Source organism: Xiphophorus couchianus, chromosome 1 (genome assembly GCF_001444195.1).
Source record: "Xiphophorus couchianus chromosome 1, X_couchianus-1.0, whole genome shotgun sequence".
Classification (NCBI taxonomy): Eukaryota; Metazoa; Chordata; class Actinopteri; order Cyprinodontiformes; family Poeciliidae; genus Xiphophorus; species Xiphophorus couchianus.
This window is the reverse complement of record NC_040228.1, coordinates 9,269,199-9,284,059: the sequence shown is the minus strand read 5'-3', so window position 1 is coordinate 9,284,059 and position 14,861 is coordinate 9,269,199. Positions and strand designations below refer to the sequence as shown.

At 37.2% G+C, this 14,861-nt stretch overlaps 1 protein-coding gene across 1 annotated transcript in view; it reads right to left on the bottom strand.

The window, feature by feature from the left end:
- Positions 1–11,029, bottom strand: part of prkar2aa (protein kinase, cAMP-dependent, regulatory, type II, alpha A) — a 41,603-nt gene extending 30,574 nt beyond the window's left edge. Inside the window, exons 1-2 of the mRNA XM_028017622.1 lie at positions 10,372–11,029; positions 8,030–8,310 (exon numbers count right to left, since the gene is read on the bottom strand). Coding sequence (XP_027873423.1) covers positions 8,030–8,276 — 247 coding nt within the window. The 5' untranslated portion in view covers positions 8,277–8,310; positions 10,372–11,029. The remainder of the gene's footprint in view (positions 1–8,029; positions 8,311–10,371) is intronic.
- Positions 11,030–14,861: the final 3,832 nt, after the last annotated feature.

Sequence of the window (14,861 nt, the reverse complement as noted above, 5' to 3'; positions counted from 1 at the left end):
CTTTCTTCATCATATCTATGTCTGAAACTTATTTTGAAATAAGAACAGAAAAAAACTCTCAATTGCTCTGCTTGTTTACATCTTCCTGTTGGTGCTAATCTACTGTATTTCACCTCTGAAAAATCCAAAAGGCTTCTGCACCTCTGGTTTAAAGTCTAAAATATTTAGAGTGAACAAACGTGAGCCTGATAATTCCTCACCTAGAAGATGTTTTTTTTTAAACCAGAAAATAAGTAAATAAACAACAAGTGGAGGATTATGAAGCCTTAATGGATTGACAACCCATTTTCAGAATTAGAAGCATCTGAAATTACACAGAATTGTTGGGATCATATTCTGCTCACTGTTAGTTCAATGAGAGCAGGTGAAGTACATTTATTTGACAATATGATTCCATACAGCTAGTGTAAAAAGTGCACTACTAAATAAAATTAATATTCCCCAACTAGCTTATTTGATTGGTTGTTGGTGTAGTAGGGTGGTTGTCAGGCGGAGGCCAGTTGGAGAACTTGAATAGAGGTGAAGCTGAATTTAATTTGGACAAAAACATTAGATTTTTGTGCAACTCTTGAGTTTGTGATTATCATAAAACCAAACCACAGTCTTGTGGGTCCAACAGTGGGGTGATGACTACCAAGAAATGAATTGTGCTGTATGCTTAACTGTTTCAGCGTAGTAAGAAATATTGCATTGTTTACAATTCAGTAGGGATATTGTTTTTTGGGAAAAGAGGAAGCCTGCCCACTCCAGAGGGTGGGCAGGAACAGTGCAGACTCCCTCCGTAAAGCCATGTGATATCCTACCATTTCCTCATTTTTATAACTCCATCAAAGATGCCCAAGAACAAGATGAGGAAGTAACAAAGTTCAAATGATTTTTATCAGTAAATATATGCATCACGTACCACAAGCTCACATGCTTCTATATTTGACTCATCCCTTTTTCTCATGGTTGATTTATGATCGTGTGCATTGCGTTTTATTTACTTGTAATTCTCTTATTTAGCTCCTTCCCTTTATTTAGGCATTGTTCGCATTTTGCCCCTTGCACAGGAAGCTCTGTTGGCTTTAATGAACTGACCGCAAGAAAAAAGTTGCAGCTGTGTTTATGGGAGAAGAGAAATGATGCATTTAAACAGTGAAGTGAACAGAACAAAGGAACTTAATTGAGAGACAACATGCTTAAAGTAATCATTTCCTTGTGGCCCACCATCACGACAATAAAAACACCAACATACGATACTTACATAGATTAAAATAATAATGAAAAAAATCCCAGAGGTACTTAGAATTGATCCAGGCTTTATGTTTGCTGATCTTATAGCAGATCAGCTTACATTCTGAATAAAGCCAAGCCAAAACCACCACAAGTATGAGAGCATACTGAATTTGCAGCAAGGCACCTGATGGCTGACAAGTCAAAATATTGAGCTGTTGCTGACAAGTTCAGAACTCCAGTAACATCACAGACATGACAGGAAACGAGTCATGCTAACCACCTTTGGTGTAAAAAGACAAAGACAAATGTGTTTGGGAGCATTTTAGATGCAAGACAACCAGACAGGAAAAAAAAAAGATAAACGCTTATTCAAACTGTGACAGCCTGTTAGTGGTTAAGGTCTAGTTAGCTCTACAGACTTGGTGAAGCATTTTAACAACACCATTTAATAAAATTTAAACAGGTCAGTTAACTTGTACCTATAAAAGTATTAAACAAGGTGGCTGGCATGAGTTAATGTCGCCTGTTTGAATATTAGCAACTTGCTGATAGTGTAATTACGGCTCTGTCTCTCTGCAAACACAAACTTTATTCAGTTGGGTAGGAAATGGGCAACACTGAAATGTGAAGGGCAAAATAACCAGCATTTCCCTCCCATCACTACTCTTTTAAATAATGAAGGAATTAGCAGCTGTGGCAAATTATAAATTAAATATGTAGTAGATGCTATACTTTAAGGTTAAACCTTTAATTAAAGAATTGTTTATATTTTTTCCCCCTTTTCACAGGATCAGACTGGAGCTGATATAAAACTGTCCCAAAGTAGCCTGCAAATTCTAGTTGATCATGGAAAATACATATATGTAGTAGCTATGATATTACTTAGCATAAAACACAGATGTCACTCTTTTACAAAAAGAAAAGGAGAAACAAAAAGTCAGTATAAGCAGTTTAATCTGTCCTAGGGCTTCCCCACTTAGTGCTGTCAGTCTGCCAGTGGGCCTGGTCTCTAAGCTAGGCAGCATAAGATTTACCCACAGGCTACAAACCCATTGGACACACACACTGCTGCATACTAATCAGGTCACCTGTTGCATAGCGTAACACTGAAACCAGCCACATGCATGCATACAAACACATGTAGATTCCCAACTGTATACAGTAATGGTGCCTTTTAAGCTCACAAATGTTACCTCGGAGTTTTTAATCTCTACTGTGCGTGTGCAGACGCAGTCCATAAGAAAAAACAATGAAGCTCACTAAAGGTCTTCAATTTTTCCAATAATGTAAAGTAAAACAATTGGGTAATTAAAATATAAAGGCTGAATCAACAAAACAGAACGGGGCTAAAAGCAAATTGGACATTATGAAGAAGAAAAAAAAACAAAAACCAAGAAAACATTTGCAGCTACATCTAAGGTAATGTTATGACATTTTTTACTGAAACAACCAAAGACAACTAAAGAGTCAAAGATCACAAATGTACCAGGAAAAAAGACCATCATTAGTTAAGGGCAAAGTGCTAGTCAGCATTTGACATCAATGAAATGGTGCATAGTTTAAAAGTCTGATGATAACTGTGGCAGTTTCTTTAAATATAGGATTGAACTTTAGGTTCAGTAGGTTGTGCAGATTGACTATATGTCAGCTGTTGTGGGGCATCGCTGCCTGTAGTTATTTTCATACAAGCCACTCATCAAAACCTAAGGATTCCAGCGCATGTGTGAAGAATGGGGCTCACTTGCTTCAATGCACTAAAGAGTTCATTTTATATTTGTACCATAAAATACTTATTTTGGTATGAACATTTTAAGAAACCAATAGCATTTAGGTGTCCTTGGTGAACATTTATTTCCTCAAATAGAATAAATAAAAGCTTGCAGTAGGATTGGAATGATTGAAAGAGAATGTATTATTGTTATTAATACAAACAGTCATGTTGCATTTGTCACAATTTCATCATTATTCCAGTTAATGGATTTCTGTACTACTTTGGACCAGCGTGAGCTGTGAATATATAAAGCTATGAATGCAGATCTTTCACAGTAATCCCTAGAAATAACAGGAATCTAATTACATTTAATACAGCACATAAAAATCTAAAATAAAGTAAAGAAAAATCACCCTCTTTCTAACGCTTTTTTTTTTTTTAAACTGCTTTGTTCAATATTTGGTCTGGCTTATATTCACAGATCCACGCTCATCTGCCTATTTACTGAAGTGTTTACCAGTAAGAGAAGGTCTGCTGTCAAAAATAAACACCAACCATCTGTGGAGTTGTGCATATACTGATGGAAGAGGGCTGTTGGGATGAAAAGGAAACACTTGGCTGGCTTCTAGGGATGTTATGCATCTTCTGCTTTCAAAATACCAGTGTATATGCATAATTACCACATACCTGACAGGCTTTTTTTTTTAAATACAGACAGACAGCAAAATATATCAACTGACAGATCGAAAGATAAAACCCCCATTATCATGTTGGTTAACATTTCCCAGTGATCTGGGGAAAAAAACAGCCCTTTGTCATGTTCTGCAAACAACACAGATGTTTTCCTAATAGAAAGAGAGCCTCTCTGAATACTCATTGATATTTTTTTCTACAAACAGCCACGGCTTCCTTCCAGCTATCTTTCATATAAAAACACATCTAATTCATTTCTAATATCATCACTGGGACGCACTGTCCCCCCCATCTAGGTCTTCAGTCACAAAGGTGTCCATTCATTCAGAGTTTGTCTAGATGCACTTGCACTGCCAAACTGATACTACACAGGCCAGCTCTAAGAAAAAGGTTTAATATATTAGGAAGATGGAAACGTGGTGCCTGTGCTCTGCTTCTCCTAAGTATGTCTTCTTCAGGAAACAAGATATTTATAACTCTGTTGTAAGCCAAACACATTTACTCTTGAAATAAGCCTTTAGTGTCCAGCCAAACATTTGCCAGCAAAGGCATAAAATACAATCTGCAAATATATTAAGTAAGGCAGACATTAGGGCACCATTGTATAAAGACAACATGAAACCGTAATACTGCAAAAATAATACAAATAATGTTATTGGTTGCAAATAACATGTTTTACTAACTCTTCTTCTGTTGTTAAGATCAAGATGTCCAAACTACTCTGTGACATTTAGGATCTCGGCAACTAAAACCTGCATCAGTGTGCCAGCTAAGTGGGCTAGCCTAGCACGCTAGTCAATAAATAATGACGATGCAGGACAGCTTCGGTCAGTTCCAGTCACACATAATGAATTAGAACTGTATAAAAATATATTACAAGTCAAATTACATGCAAGCTAATGTTTGCCTGCCAGTCCTGTTTTTAAGGGAGCTTTATTAAGGAAGAGTAATAAAACACATTCATCAAAGCCTGAAATAATGGAAAAAATTAAAACATACACAAAATAACCCTATAGTTCTAGTACACCATAAACACAAATAGGAGATTATTTTATTTGAAATAGGTTAATACATAAGCAATGGAATAAATTAATGGAATAAAGAGATGGTGGGTTTTTCAGGCAATTTTGTGCCAAAATTAAGACAATGTAATACTGCAAAAGCAAAATTTATTTAGTGACATTTGGTTCATCTTAGTAGAATTTGGATTTCTGATAAGTCACTGAACAGGTAACATATGAGGCTACTTTCCATATCGGCAACAGTGATGCATATGATGACAGTCTGATAGTTTGTACTGAAAACAAAACCTCCTTTAGCTAAGCTTAGACTTATATACTGATCCTGTAGTGGCTTTAAGCTACAAGAGATAAAGAAAATCTATGCAAAAAATGATATCATGCTTTCACTAGTACAGTGTACTAACCCCATCTATTTCATTTACATATAAAGCATTAAGCCAGTGCGCTCTCTCTCACTCACACCAGTTTCCTGCAGTGCAATCTAAAGGTTACGAGCACAGTGATGAATCATCAAAACTGTAAGCAGCCTACAAAGAAAAAAAAAACTGCCAAAATGTCTGAATGCGAAACATAAAACGTATCATATACATAATCACAGCTCAGACCAAACAACCTTTCAGGGAGCAAATTGATTCTGAGCTGCCTCAAACATTTCGCAACAACTATGTCTTTATGTCTTTCTTACACAAAGTGTCAACACCTAAAAGTGTGATTGGCCTACTTACAGAAAGCCTATGTTAGACAAACACTAGATACCTCTGACAAGCTTTAAAAGGGGAGCGATGTAGCTCCTCCTCTAAACGAGAGCATCTCAGCTGTGCTGTCAGGAACCTCAAACCGGAATAGGTTAGGAAAGCCACAATAGGTTTGAAATATATATTTTATTCTTGATGAAGGGTAATGCACTATAAAACTGCTGAGATGCATTTAAAACAGAAAGGTGATGATACTCATTAATACACGATGATCCTTATAGCAGTGTCACTGAGTGCTGCAGAGTGTGATTAGTTTAAATGCTTTAGTTCTGCAGTATTAAGGAGTTAAATCAATTTAAAAAAAAAAAAGAAATCATTTAGTTTCAGGGGCAGCTGATAAGATAAAAAATGCTTATGAAAATACAGGTTTTTAAATGGAATACTTGCAGTTCAACCCTAATTAAATGAGTATGTTAATTTCTACTACCTATGTTTACCTCTAAACCACTTCACTAAGAAAGATTTTAATGCAAGAAAACAAATAGCATTTTTCAACAGATATTTAACTATTTTATTGCACTTTTGGGCCCAGTATGCTACAGTAGTTTAATTTTTTTTAAAGAAAGCAATTCTTACCAGTAACCAGCAGCTGCATAACAGCAGAACAGCAAAAAACAATCCATAGAACTGATAAGCTTTAGTTTTGGTTTAAAAAAGAAATACAATTTGTAGTTTATTAATACTTTCCACATACTAAATATAGACAACACTGAAATATTAATAGAAGAAGTAGTGTAGCTACTAACAGTACTTAATGCACATATTTATATTTAAAGATTTGTTTTCAGCAGATCTGTAATCTTCACATTCATTGGCTACTCTAGTGGTCTTTCAAACAGCACGTGATTTCTTTCAATATACAGTCCTGTGTGCCTCCACAGAGCCAGAATCCTCTGGGGGCAGCACACACAGAGGCCTGCTTGGATAACTTAATACCATGGAAGTCATGTGTGTAACCTCAAGCATTTAGTGTAAAGCTTCCTCCTGAAGCATGACTGTATCTACTCTTGGTTTACTGCCCCCCTGGATGAGCTGTATAAGTGCTGCTGAGGTTTATTTAGGGCACACAGAGGTACAAGAGCGTTGTGACGTGAGTAGAATGGAATCTGAACTAGTGTGAAAAAGTCAGAACACAACAATGTGCTTTAACAAGCACACACATGTTCACTTATTAACTCAAAGGCAAGAAGAAACCGAAGATGCGCATGTGTGAATACGCACGCACACACACTCTTCCTTCGGTTAAGGTTACAGCTGTTAGACAGCAGCCACACTGTGTGAGAATAAACACAGAATACATAATCTATCTTGTTTGCACCAGACTGCAGTATCTGTCAACGTTGCTTTTACCTGAAATAATATTTACATAAGAGACGATGGTTAACTCATAAAGACATGGTGAAACTAAAACTAAAGTTTACAACCAAAGAGGGCAAAATGAGTGTCCCAGAACCTGTTCTCTCTGAACATCATCATTTACAATGCCTGGCAGTCCAAGCTCTGTCAAACATCACATCATGCCCTGACATCTTACATTTATTGCCCTATTAGTTGTGCTTTAACATCTATTGTAAATAGCCTAGTGCAGAATTAGAGCGAAACTTTGTAGAAAGACAACAGCAGCCAGAGCTGAATTTATTTTGTGCGCTGACAGACTTGGCTAATAAATCTTAATTTTCAAACAGCCATAAAAATCTAACATTCGCTCCAATTCACTGCATCCAATGTTGATTTGGGGGGAAAAAAACAAAACTCTGCAGCCACAATCACACTTGCACCATTTAGACTACATTAACCATTAACTTGCAGATAAATTGCTTCACTTTTTTCCACTGCAAACCTCCAAATTGCAGAGGTTCCCCGAATAGAGTCAAGCACCTATATGAACTGTAAAGTCCCATTCACAGCATCGGAATGTGATTAGATCTGGGCCACAGTGCTCTGAAGAGAGCTGGGCTATGGAATGGCTTACATCCTGTGCCAGTGTCTCAAACACGGGGGAGAGATGCACCAGAGATGAGGCTGTGTGCAGTGTGGGAACTTCAGAGTCCCATTAATCTAGCCATCAGATGTGCAAACATGCAACCTAAAGGCCACAGGATGTGCGGTTCTTCCTTTTCTAAAAACATACTAGGAGGAGGATCACAATAAAGTTGCATCGATGTAAGTAATCAATCTGTGAGCAGAGTTAAAAAGGAGGCTTGAACGCAGGTCTGAAAAGACAACAAGCTGACATTTTGTTTAAAAAAAAAAAACATGACAAAAGCCTAAAAAGTTAAAAGCACTCACAAAACCACAAAAATTTACTGCAGAATTTTACCTTGAGTGCTTATGTAGTCAAGTTCCCTCCACCCCTTTTCACAAATTCTTAGAAAATAAACATCTAAAGACCTTGAAACTTCAAAACATGAACAGAATGTGCAAGTCTGATGACCACAAAGACAACAGGGATGAAGAACATGTAGATTAGAAGAGTGGCAAGTAAGGACTACTTTCTATAAAAATATGATGGGCATTCACACACTGCTTCAGGCAACACATTCTCAATTTATCTCCTCATGGAAACCCAAAATAATACATCTGATTTTCCTCAGACAAACCCATCTAACAAAGCGGCAGCATCAACTCACGTTCAAAGTCAGAGTCGTCATCTTCATCCTCCTCACCGTTGGACTCCGTCTGCATGGGCTCCCCATCAAACACCACTCCTTTCCCTGGTTTACCGCTAATGTCGGATCCATCCTGATTTCTGGAATCCCGCAAACGGGTGAAGTACTGTACTGCAAAATCAACCAGGTCTGTTGGCCTTTGTCGCAGCACCTCCACGGTGTAGCCCTGTAGCAGTTCTGTCAATCCCACCGGTATCTGAATACTCATGGCTGTGTTTAGCTTGTTGGTAGCTCCTAGATATCTAAAACAAGATGAAACAAAAAGACAGGAAAATTGAATTTATTTGATTTTATGCTGCCTTTGACTGCTGCCTCCAATAGTAATCTCTTGGCATCAATTTGTGGACAATTTACTAAGCCATTTTTAGGTTTTAAACTTCGACAAAAATGTGAACTTTTTCTTACACCGCTGTTTGCGAAAGTACACAATATGTCAATGACATAGGTTTAAGTTGAAAAAATAAAGTTGTCCTGAACAAAGGTGGTATATAAAAGACAAAATAAAAAACATTTCAAACTTGTCAAAATGGCCTCAGAATCCATAGTCACTGGGAGGCCGGTAACCAGAAGAAACCAATCTGTTCAACTCCTATGCTTCTTTTTCTGGTTTCAGAAAAGCTCTAATTTGTACCTTATAGATATTTTCTACACACTAAATGTAAACAATGTGTTTGAAGAAACCACGCTGCGGGTAACGTCTGCCAAAACCGATATAAAACTTAGGAATGGCTTTTAAAATATAAAAAGCACTCTTTTTTCATTAAGAAGGAAAATTTCTTTGAAGAGAATGTATTTATATTTAGAAAAAGTTCATTTCTTTTCTAAATAATGTCTGCAGCCACATTAAAGTTGGTGACTGTCATGCTGCAGCTGTCTTCCTTATCACCACAGTTCTAGTCGAACTGGATTTTTCAAAGAAACTACAAGACCTGAAAACGGACGAGGTGGTACAATCTGTCATCAACGTCGTTGCTCACTTCACAGCATGATGCAAAATCCTAAAACAGTTTCCACAGTTTTTGTACCAACTCAACTTCACTGTGGTAATATGGTTGCTTTTGGCTAAGAAAACAGCCAAAAACCAATAAAATATTGTTTTATTTCCACAGCTAAACATTTAAGTTTTGAACTTTTTTTACAAGCTGAATCTCCGTTAGCCTTTCAGTGCAACAGCATATCCATCTGTTCATGACAATAAAATCCCAGAGTCTCACAGAAAATGGTGAAGTTATTCTAATGGAAAGTAAAGAGAAAATGCAGGAGTAAGAAAATGTGGATAAATTGTAACAGCATATCATAATGTTTCATAATATAGCAGCTACATGTTTTTTTTAATATTGTTCAGTCGTAACCAGAAGTATCTTTTTTTAAAATTGCCATCTTACTAGGTGGTATACTGGGAACCACAATGATGTCTGTTGGAAAACACTAGATAAAATTGCTTCTTCTTTCCATTTACATTAATAGAGAGTAATAGTGACAACCCTAATGGTGTTGGCAAAATAATTTTCATGTGTCGAGGACTGGCACGTGGTGTGGTCTATGACAGCCTGATTGTTGATTGAAACAGATGTGACTTGTAATTTCAACACAATGCATGCCTGTTAAGGCTCACTAGGGGATGACAGCCTAGCATGACAAAAAAAAAAGGATGCAGACGGGCTAAAGTTTGACAGCCAAAAGGAGAAAGCATCGCGCAGCCTTTTGAATGCAACAGAGTTTACCAGCCTTGTGTGACACTGCTACAACTAAGTGGCGACTTTATCTAAAGCTGAGCTGAGGAACACAGAGTTCTCACAGCTGCAGGCGGCAGATAATGAGTTTGCTTAGGGATGGACACAAATTCACTAAAACTGGTTGGGTTTTTACAAACACGAGTGCTTTGAATCGTCTGAAACTGAGCTGTCAACTTGGGTGGGTGGTCGGCTCAAAGCAGCTAGCACATCTAGCTAAGCTAACACTACTGACAAACAGCTGATTTAGAGCTAAAGAAACAACTTAACCAAACTTGCTGGTAAGCGTTGGTTAAAACGCGATGCCTGTATAAAGTGCAATGAAGCAAAGACTGACGTGCTGTTTCGACATTAAAGCTCATCAGTGCTAAACTGTCATGCTAGCTAGAGAGACGACCCCCCCTTTAGCTTACGTTATAGTATGGCGCACTGGCTGCGGGTGCTAAGCCACCAGAACAGCGGCAGGCAGGATAGACGTTGCCATGCAAGCGCTGCAAGTTGTTTTGGACAGGTCATGTAAGCCGTTTAACAAGCCACTTTCACGACACCAGCTATGTATGAGTCACTTACGTTCACAATTGTGTCTCCCCGGCTAAACAAGCCAGTCACCTCCTCCTCAGTCTTCCTTGTTCTCTCTCTCTTTATTTCGCCTCTTCTTTTTTTGAGCCAGTCCCTTTATCAGTATTCCTTCATAGAGAAAAAAAAGAGAACACTCTCCAAACGTAAAAACGGCCAATTTCCGTTAGCGCCACCTAACTACGCTAATCTCTCCTGCCAGCCAGGTGTACAAGGATGCTAGCCAAGTTCAGAGGAAGCAAAAATATTATACTTGTCTTCACCGCTGCAGCCCGACGTTTACGCACGGTGAGGGTGGGACTTAGTGTGGCAGTAAGGCTAGCTGGCGGGCTAAGTGGCTGACCTGCTAACTAGCAACCGCTACTTTTCCTTTGACAACTCCGGTCTCCGCAAGACACGAGTCAGCTGCTACGGCCAGGTGACACAAAAACCTGCTGCGAGCTCACCGTTCACACCGTAGCACCACACCCCTATTACTAAAAGCTGTCCGAAACACTGAAGAAAAAAAAACTCTAAACTTTAAAGTTAAGTTCATTTATATGACGGCTAATAACATGGGGGAAAAAATCCTGCTAAATTAATAGAAAGCAGGTCTGCTCCCCGCTGACGAGGTAATCCTCAGCTCTTCACGCTCGGATGAACCGCTGGTTTTAGAAGGCGGGGCTTCTGAAACTGACAGAACGCAGAACCAATCAAATTTAAGAATGATAGCACGACAGCCAATTGCATACAACCATGGAAGAAAGGGTGGGATTGAAGGCAGAACTATATTTGTACGCTCCAAAAAAGGCCGCACCCACAAAGGTGGCCTTGAGAGCCTGACAGAAATGTTAAATCATGTTTATAATTTAAGACCTGTAAAAGTAGACAGAGTAAAATTTATCTGCGAGAAGTTAATTAGTTCATTAAGGTTCTCATAAAATAATCTAGATTTAATTAAACTGAAATAACCCCAAACCCTGACGTAACTTATCTCTAAATGAAAAAACTGAATTAGTATGGTAGAAAATTTTCCACCATTTCAAAATAAGTTAGATGCGTTTTTCAGGTAGTTTATATTTGACCAAATTTAAAAAGTGAAAGACGTCAGCTAAGGTTCCAGCATATGGAAGTTTACAACAGCATTCATTTTTGTTTTGACAACAACACAAAAATATTACTAATATATTAACTTCATGGCCATAGGACTACAGATTACAAACACTATTTCATAAACTTTTATTTCAGAAATTGACATGTGTTTTATTAAGCTGTTTTGTCCTCTTTCAAGTAAATAAATTAATTCAAATCAAATTCAAGCTTAATGCCATAGCATTCCAAATAGGTGTGTGCATATCTACTTTGACTATAAATCTGCAATAATCACTCAGCATGAACTGTGTCTTGCAAAAGTATCTCAACCCTTGAAATGTCTTGTATTTTGTCAAGTTATATAAATTCTGGGGAAACAGTTGGAAATTGCAGAAGACAACCTCCATTGTAAAAGCCAGAGATACAATGGAATGGTTTGAGTTAAACTATATTATTGTGGAAGCCCAATTTGAAACGTGATGTGATGTTGACAGGCTATTCTGACTGACTTTGAGCTATTTCGAACAGGCAAATTCTTCACTTTCTAGATGTGTTAAGACTTGGGCGACTGATTACATATACACACCATTTATCCATCAATGTGAGAGTCAGGGTAAATCCTGGATAGCTTGGCAGTCCATCTCAAACCAACACAGAGACACACAGGACAAAACAAACAAACAAACAAAAAAACATGTATTCCAAGAACAATTTAGAAATTTAATGATACCAATTAACCTAACAGCTATGTTTTTGGGCTGTGGGGGAAGAAGTCAGAGTATCTGGACAGAACCCATGAATACACGGGAAGAACATGCAAAGTTCGTGCAGAAATACCCCTGGATGGGACTTGAGTCCAGGACCTTTTTCTGCAAGGGAACTGTGCTCCACATTTTCCAGTGTTTTGTCAGATTTTTTTCCAAGTATAATATTACATTTTTCTCATTCACTTTGTTGTAATGATATGTCATATGACATATCTTTAGTTGCAGGATTACTGTTGACTCCTATTTTCCTGTTCACCTTTCTTACCTTAGCTTTCTCTGATTAGTTAGTTGGTCTTCTGTTAGAGTTCGTAGACAGAAAGAGGTCAAAATGCACTCAGGTCACCAAGCTCCACTTTAAAGACACTGCAAACTCTCCAGTGAAGTTTGCAGTAACCCACTGACTCCAGTCAATAATGCATTAGCCGCTCTTCCATCTCTATCTCTCACCTTCTATCTGTCACTGAGGTAAAACTGTTGCCATGGTCACAAAGAACCCTTATTTAATTCCTTGAGCTGGTTTCTGATTGGCTTATCGCTTTGTTTTTAACTAACATGGGAAAACAAGAACTTCAGACTCCCCCTGCTGGGAAAATCAACTTAACAAAGCACAACACACCATGAAAAATGACACTTATTTTAGAAATATATGTTTATTTAACATAAATGTTTGAGGGAGTGCTCTTAAAATACACTGCATCATCAGTGTAACTTTGCTCATTCTAACAGATAAGATGATTATTTCCTGGACTGTTGAAATCAATTGGTGTGAAATGTACTGACATAAAAATTAAGCTCTGCACTCCTCGTGGGAACGCACTTTTCTGCATGTTGAATTCCTTGTGGACCTACAGGAGCAGGAGTTAGAGGCAGTGCATCCTTCATGTATAGTGAAAGACTAAAATCAACAAGAGTGTGGATTCAGGTCAAGGCTTTCCTCGAAGTGTTTCCCCTTTGAGAATTGCAGCTAATGTGGTTCCAGCCAATTCCAAAACTGACTCAAAGAGAGCTGCAAGGCCTACATATTCAGAGTGAGAGGGACGCGAAAAGAGAAATATGGGACAGAAAGCAAAAAAAAGAAAAAAGAAAAAAGAAACCATAAAAAAAGAGTGACAATAGTATCATCAAGCACTGATATTGCAATATAGCCAGATATGTTTAATGATGTTAGATTTAAGCAACGACAATACCCACAGAGGATGCATAACTAAAACATCAGAGCACAAAATGATAGGCATTTTGCTTTTAAATGTCAAGCTACATGCTTTAAACTTTCAGTGTTTGACGTTTTGTGACACATTAACCTAATTATTTTCACCAAAGTAGAATCAAGGCCACACTCAAAACAAATCTCTGAATACATCCCACGTTCATTCATGTATCGCATGTATGAATTTAAAAAGCAGCACATTCATATAAATAGGCTGGCGTTAATTATTACTACAAAGCAATGCTGCCATCTACTGGTAAGTATGTATACGACAAGTGAAGTACAGCTGCTGGGTTTCCGAATACCAGTTTTTGGGTACACACACGTCTCAATAAACAAAAGTATCAATGAAAAGTTCAATTTAGAAAGTAAAGCTTATTCATAATATTGATGCAATACACCGAGTAATGTATTTCAAACACTTATCTTTGTTCATTTAGATGATTATGGTTTACAGCTAATGAAACCTCAAAATTACTGTCTCAGAAGATTAAAATATTACATAATATTGAAAATAAATATATATATATGTATTTATTGCATTTTTTAATAATGACCTAAAATCTTGGGGGAGGGAAAATGTTGATTTTTTATTTGACATACGTCTTTCAGTTTGCATATATGGAATGGGAAAACATCAACATTTTTGTTGATATCCGAAAGTTTGATGATGTTTTAATTGCTAAAATTAGAGTTTAAGGAATCAAACCTAAAAAAAATCCCAGATATTTGTTTGGAATGTTAATGACTGAAGCAAAAAAAAAAAAGCCAATTATGATAAAAAACTGTAAAGCATAACGTTGACACAGGAGGGTGCAACATACTTACAAATAGAAATTGATCTGCGTTGCTGTGAATCTTTGACATTCTGAAGTATGAGTGATTATCCTCTCCAAAATTTCCAATTTCCAGAGAGCAGAATATAAAGATCTAGTTTTATGACTGACCTTATGTGACACCATCTATGATTTTGGTTTGTAGGTATAAAGTGTGATTATTTTTAATTATGTTACTCTTCCATTACCCTTCCACTGACTAATACTATCTTAATATACATACAGTAGAAGCCCATCTAGGGACAAGTGCTGCAAATTAGCTCATGCTGTAAGCACCATGACACAGATGTGGGACTGCTGCTTTATTCAGTTGGTCCATGTTATTGTGTGTCTGCTCTATAAAATAAACTCAATAAATAAATAAAAATAAATATTAATTTTACTACTGCTTTTTTTGAAATGCGAACAAACCAGGATTTATATGCTGTGGAAAAATCTGCACCATGCAGGAGCTTTTTATCCTCATTAAACTAATTGTGGGTTTTTACTTTTTGAGAAACATTTTCGTCTTTAAAATAAGTTTTGACATGAAGTTAAGAAAAAATAACATTTAAACTCACACAAGATAGAGAATAGGACATTTAAAAAAGTAACACAGGGCAG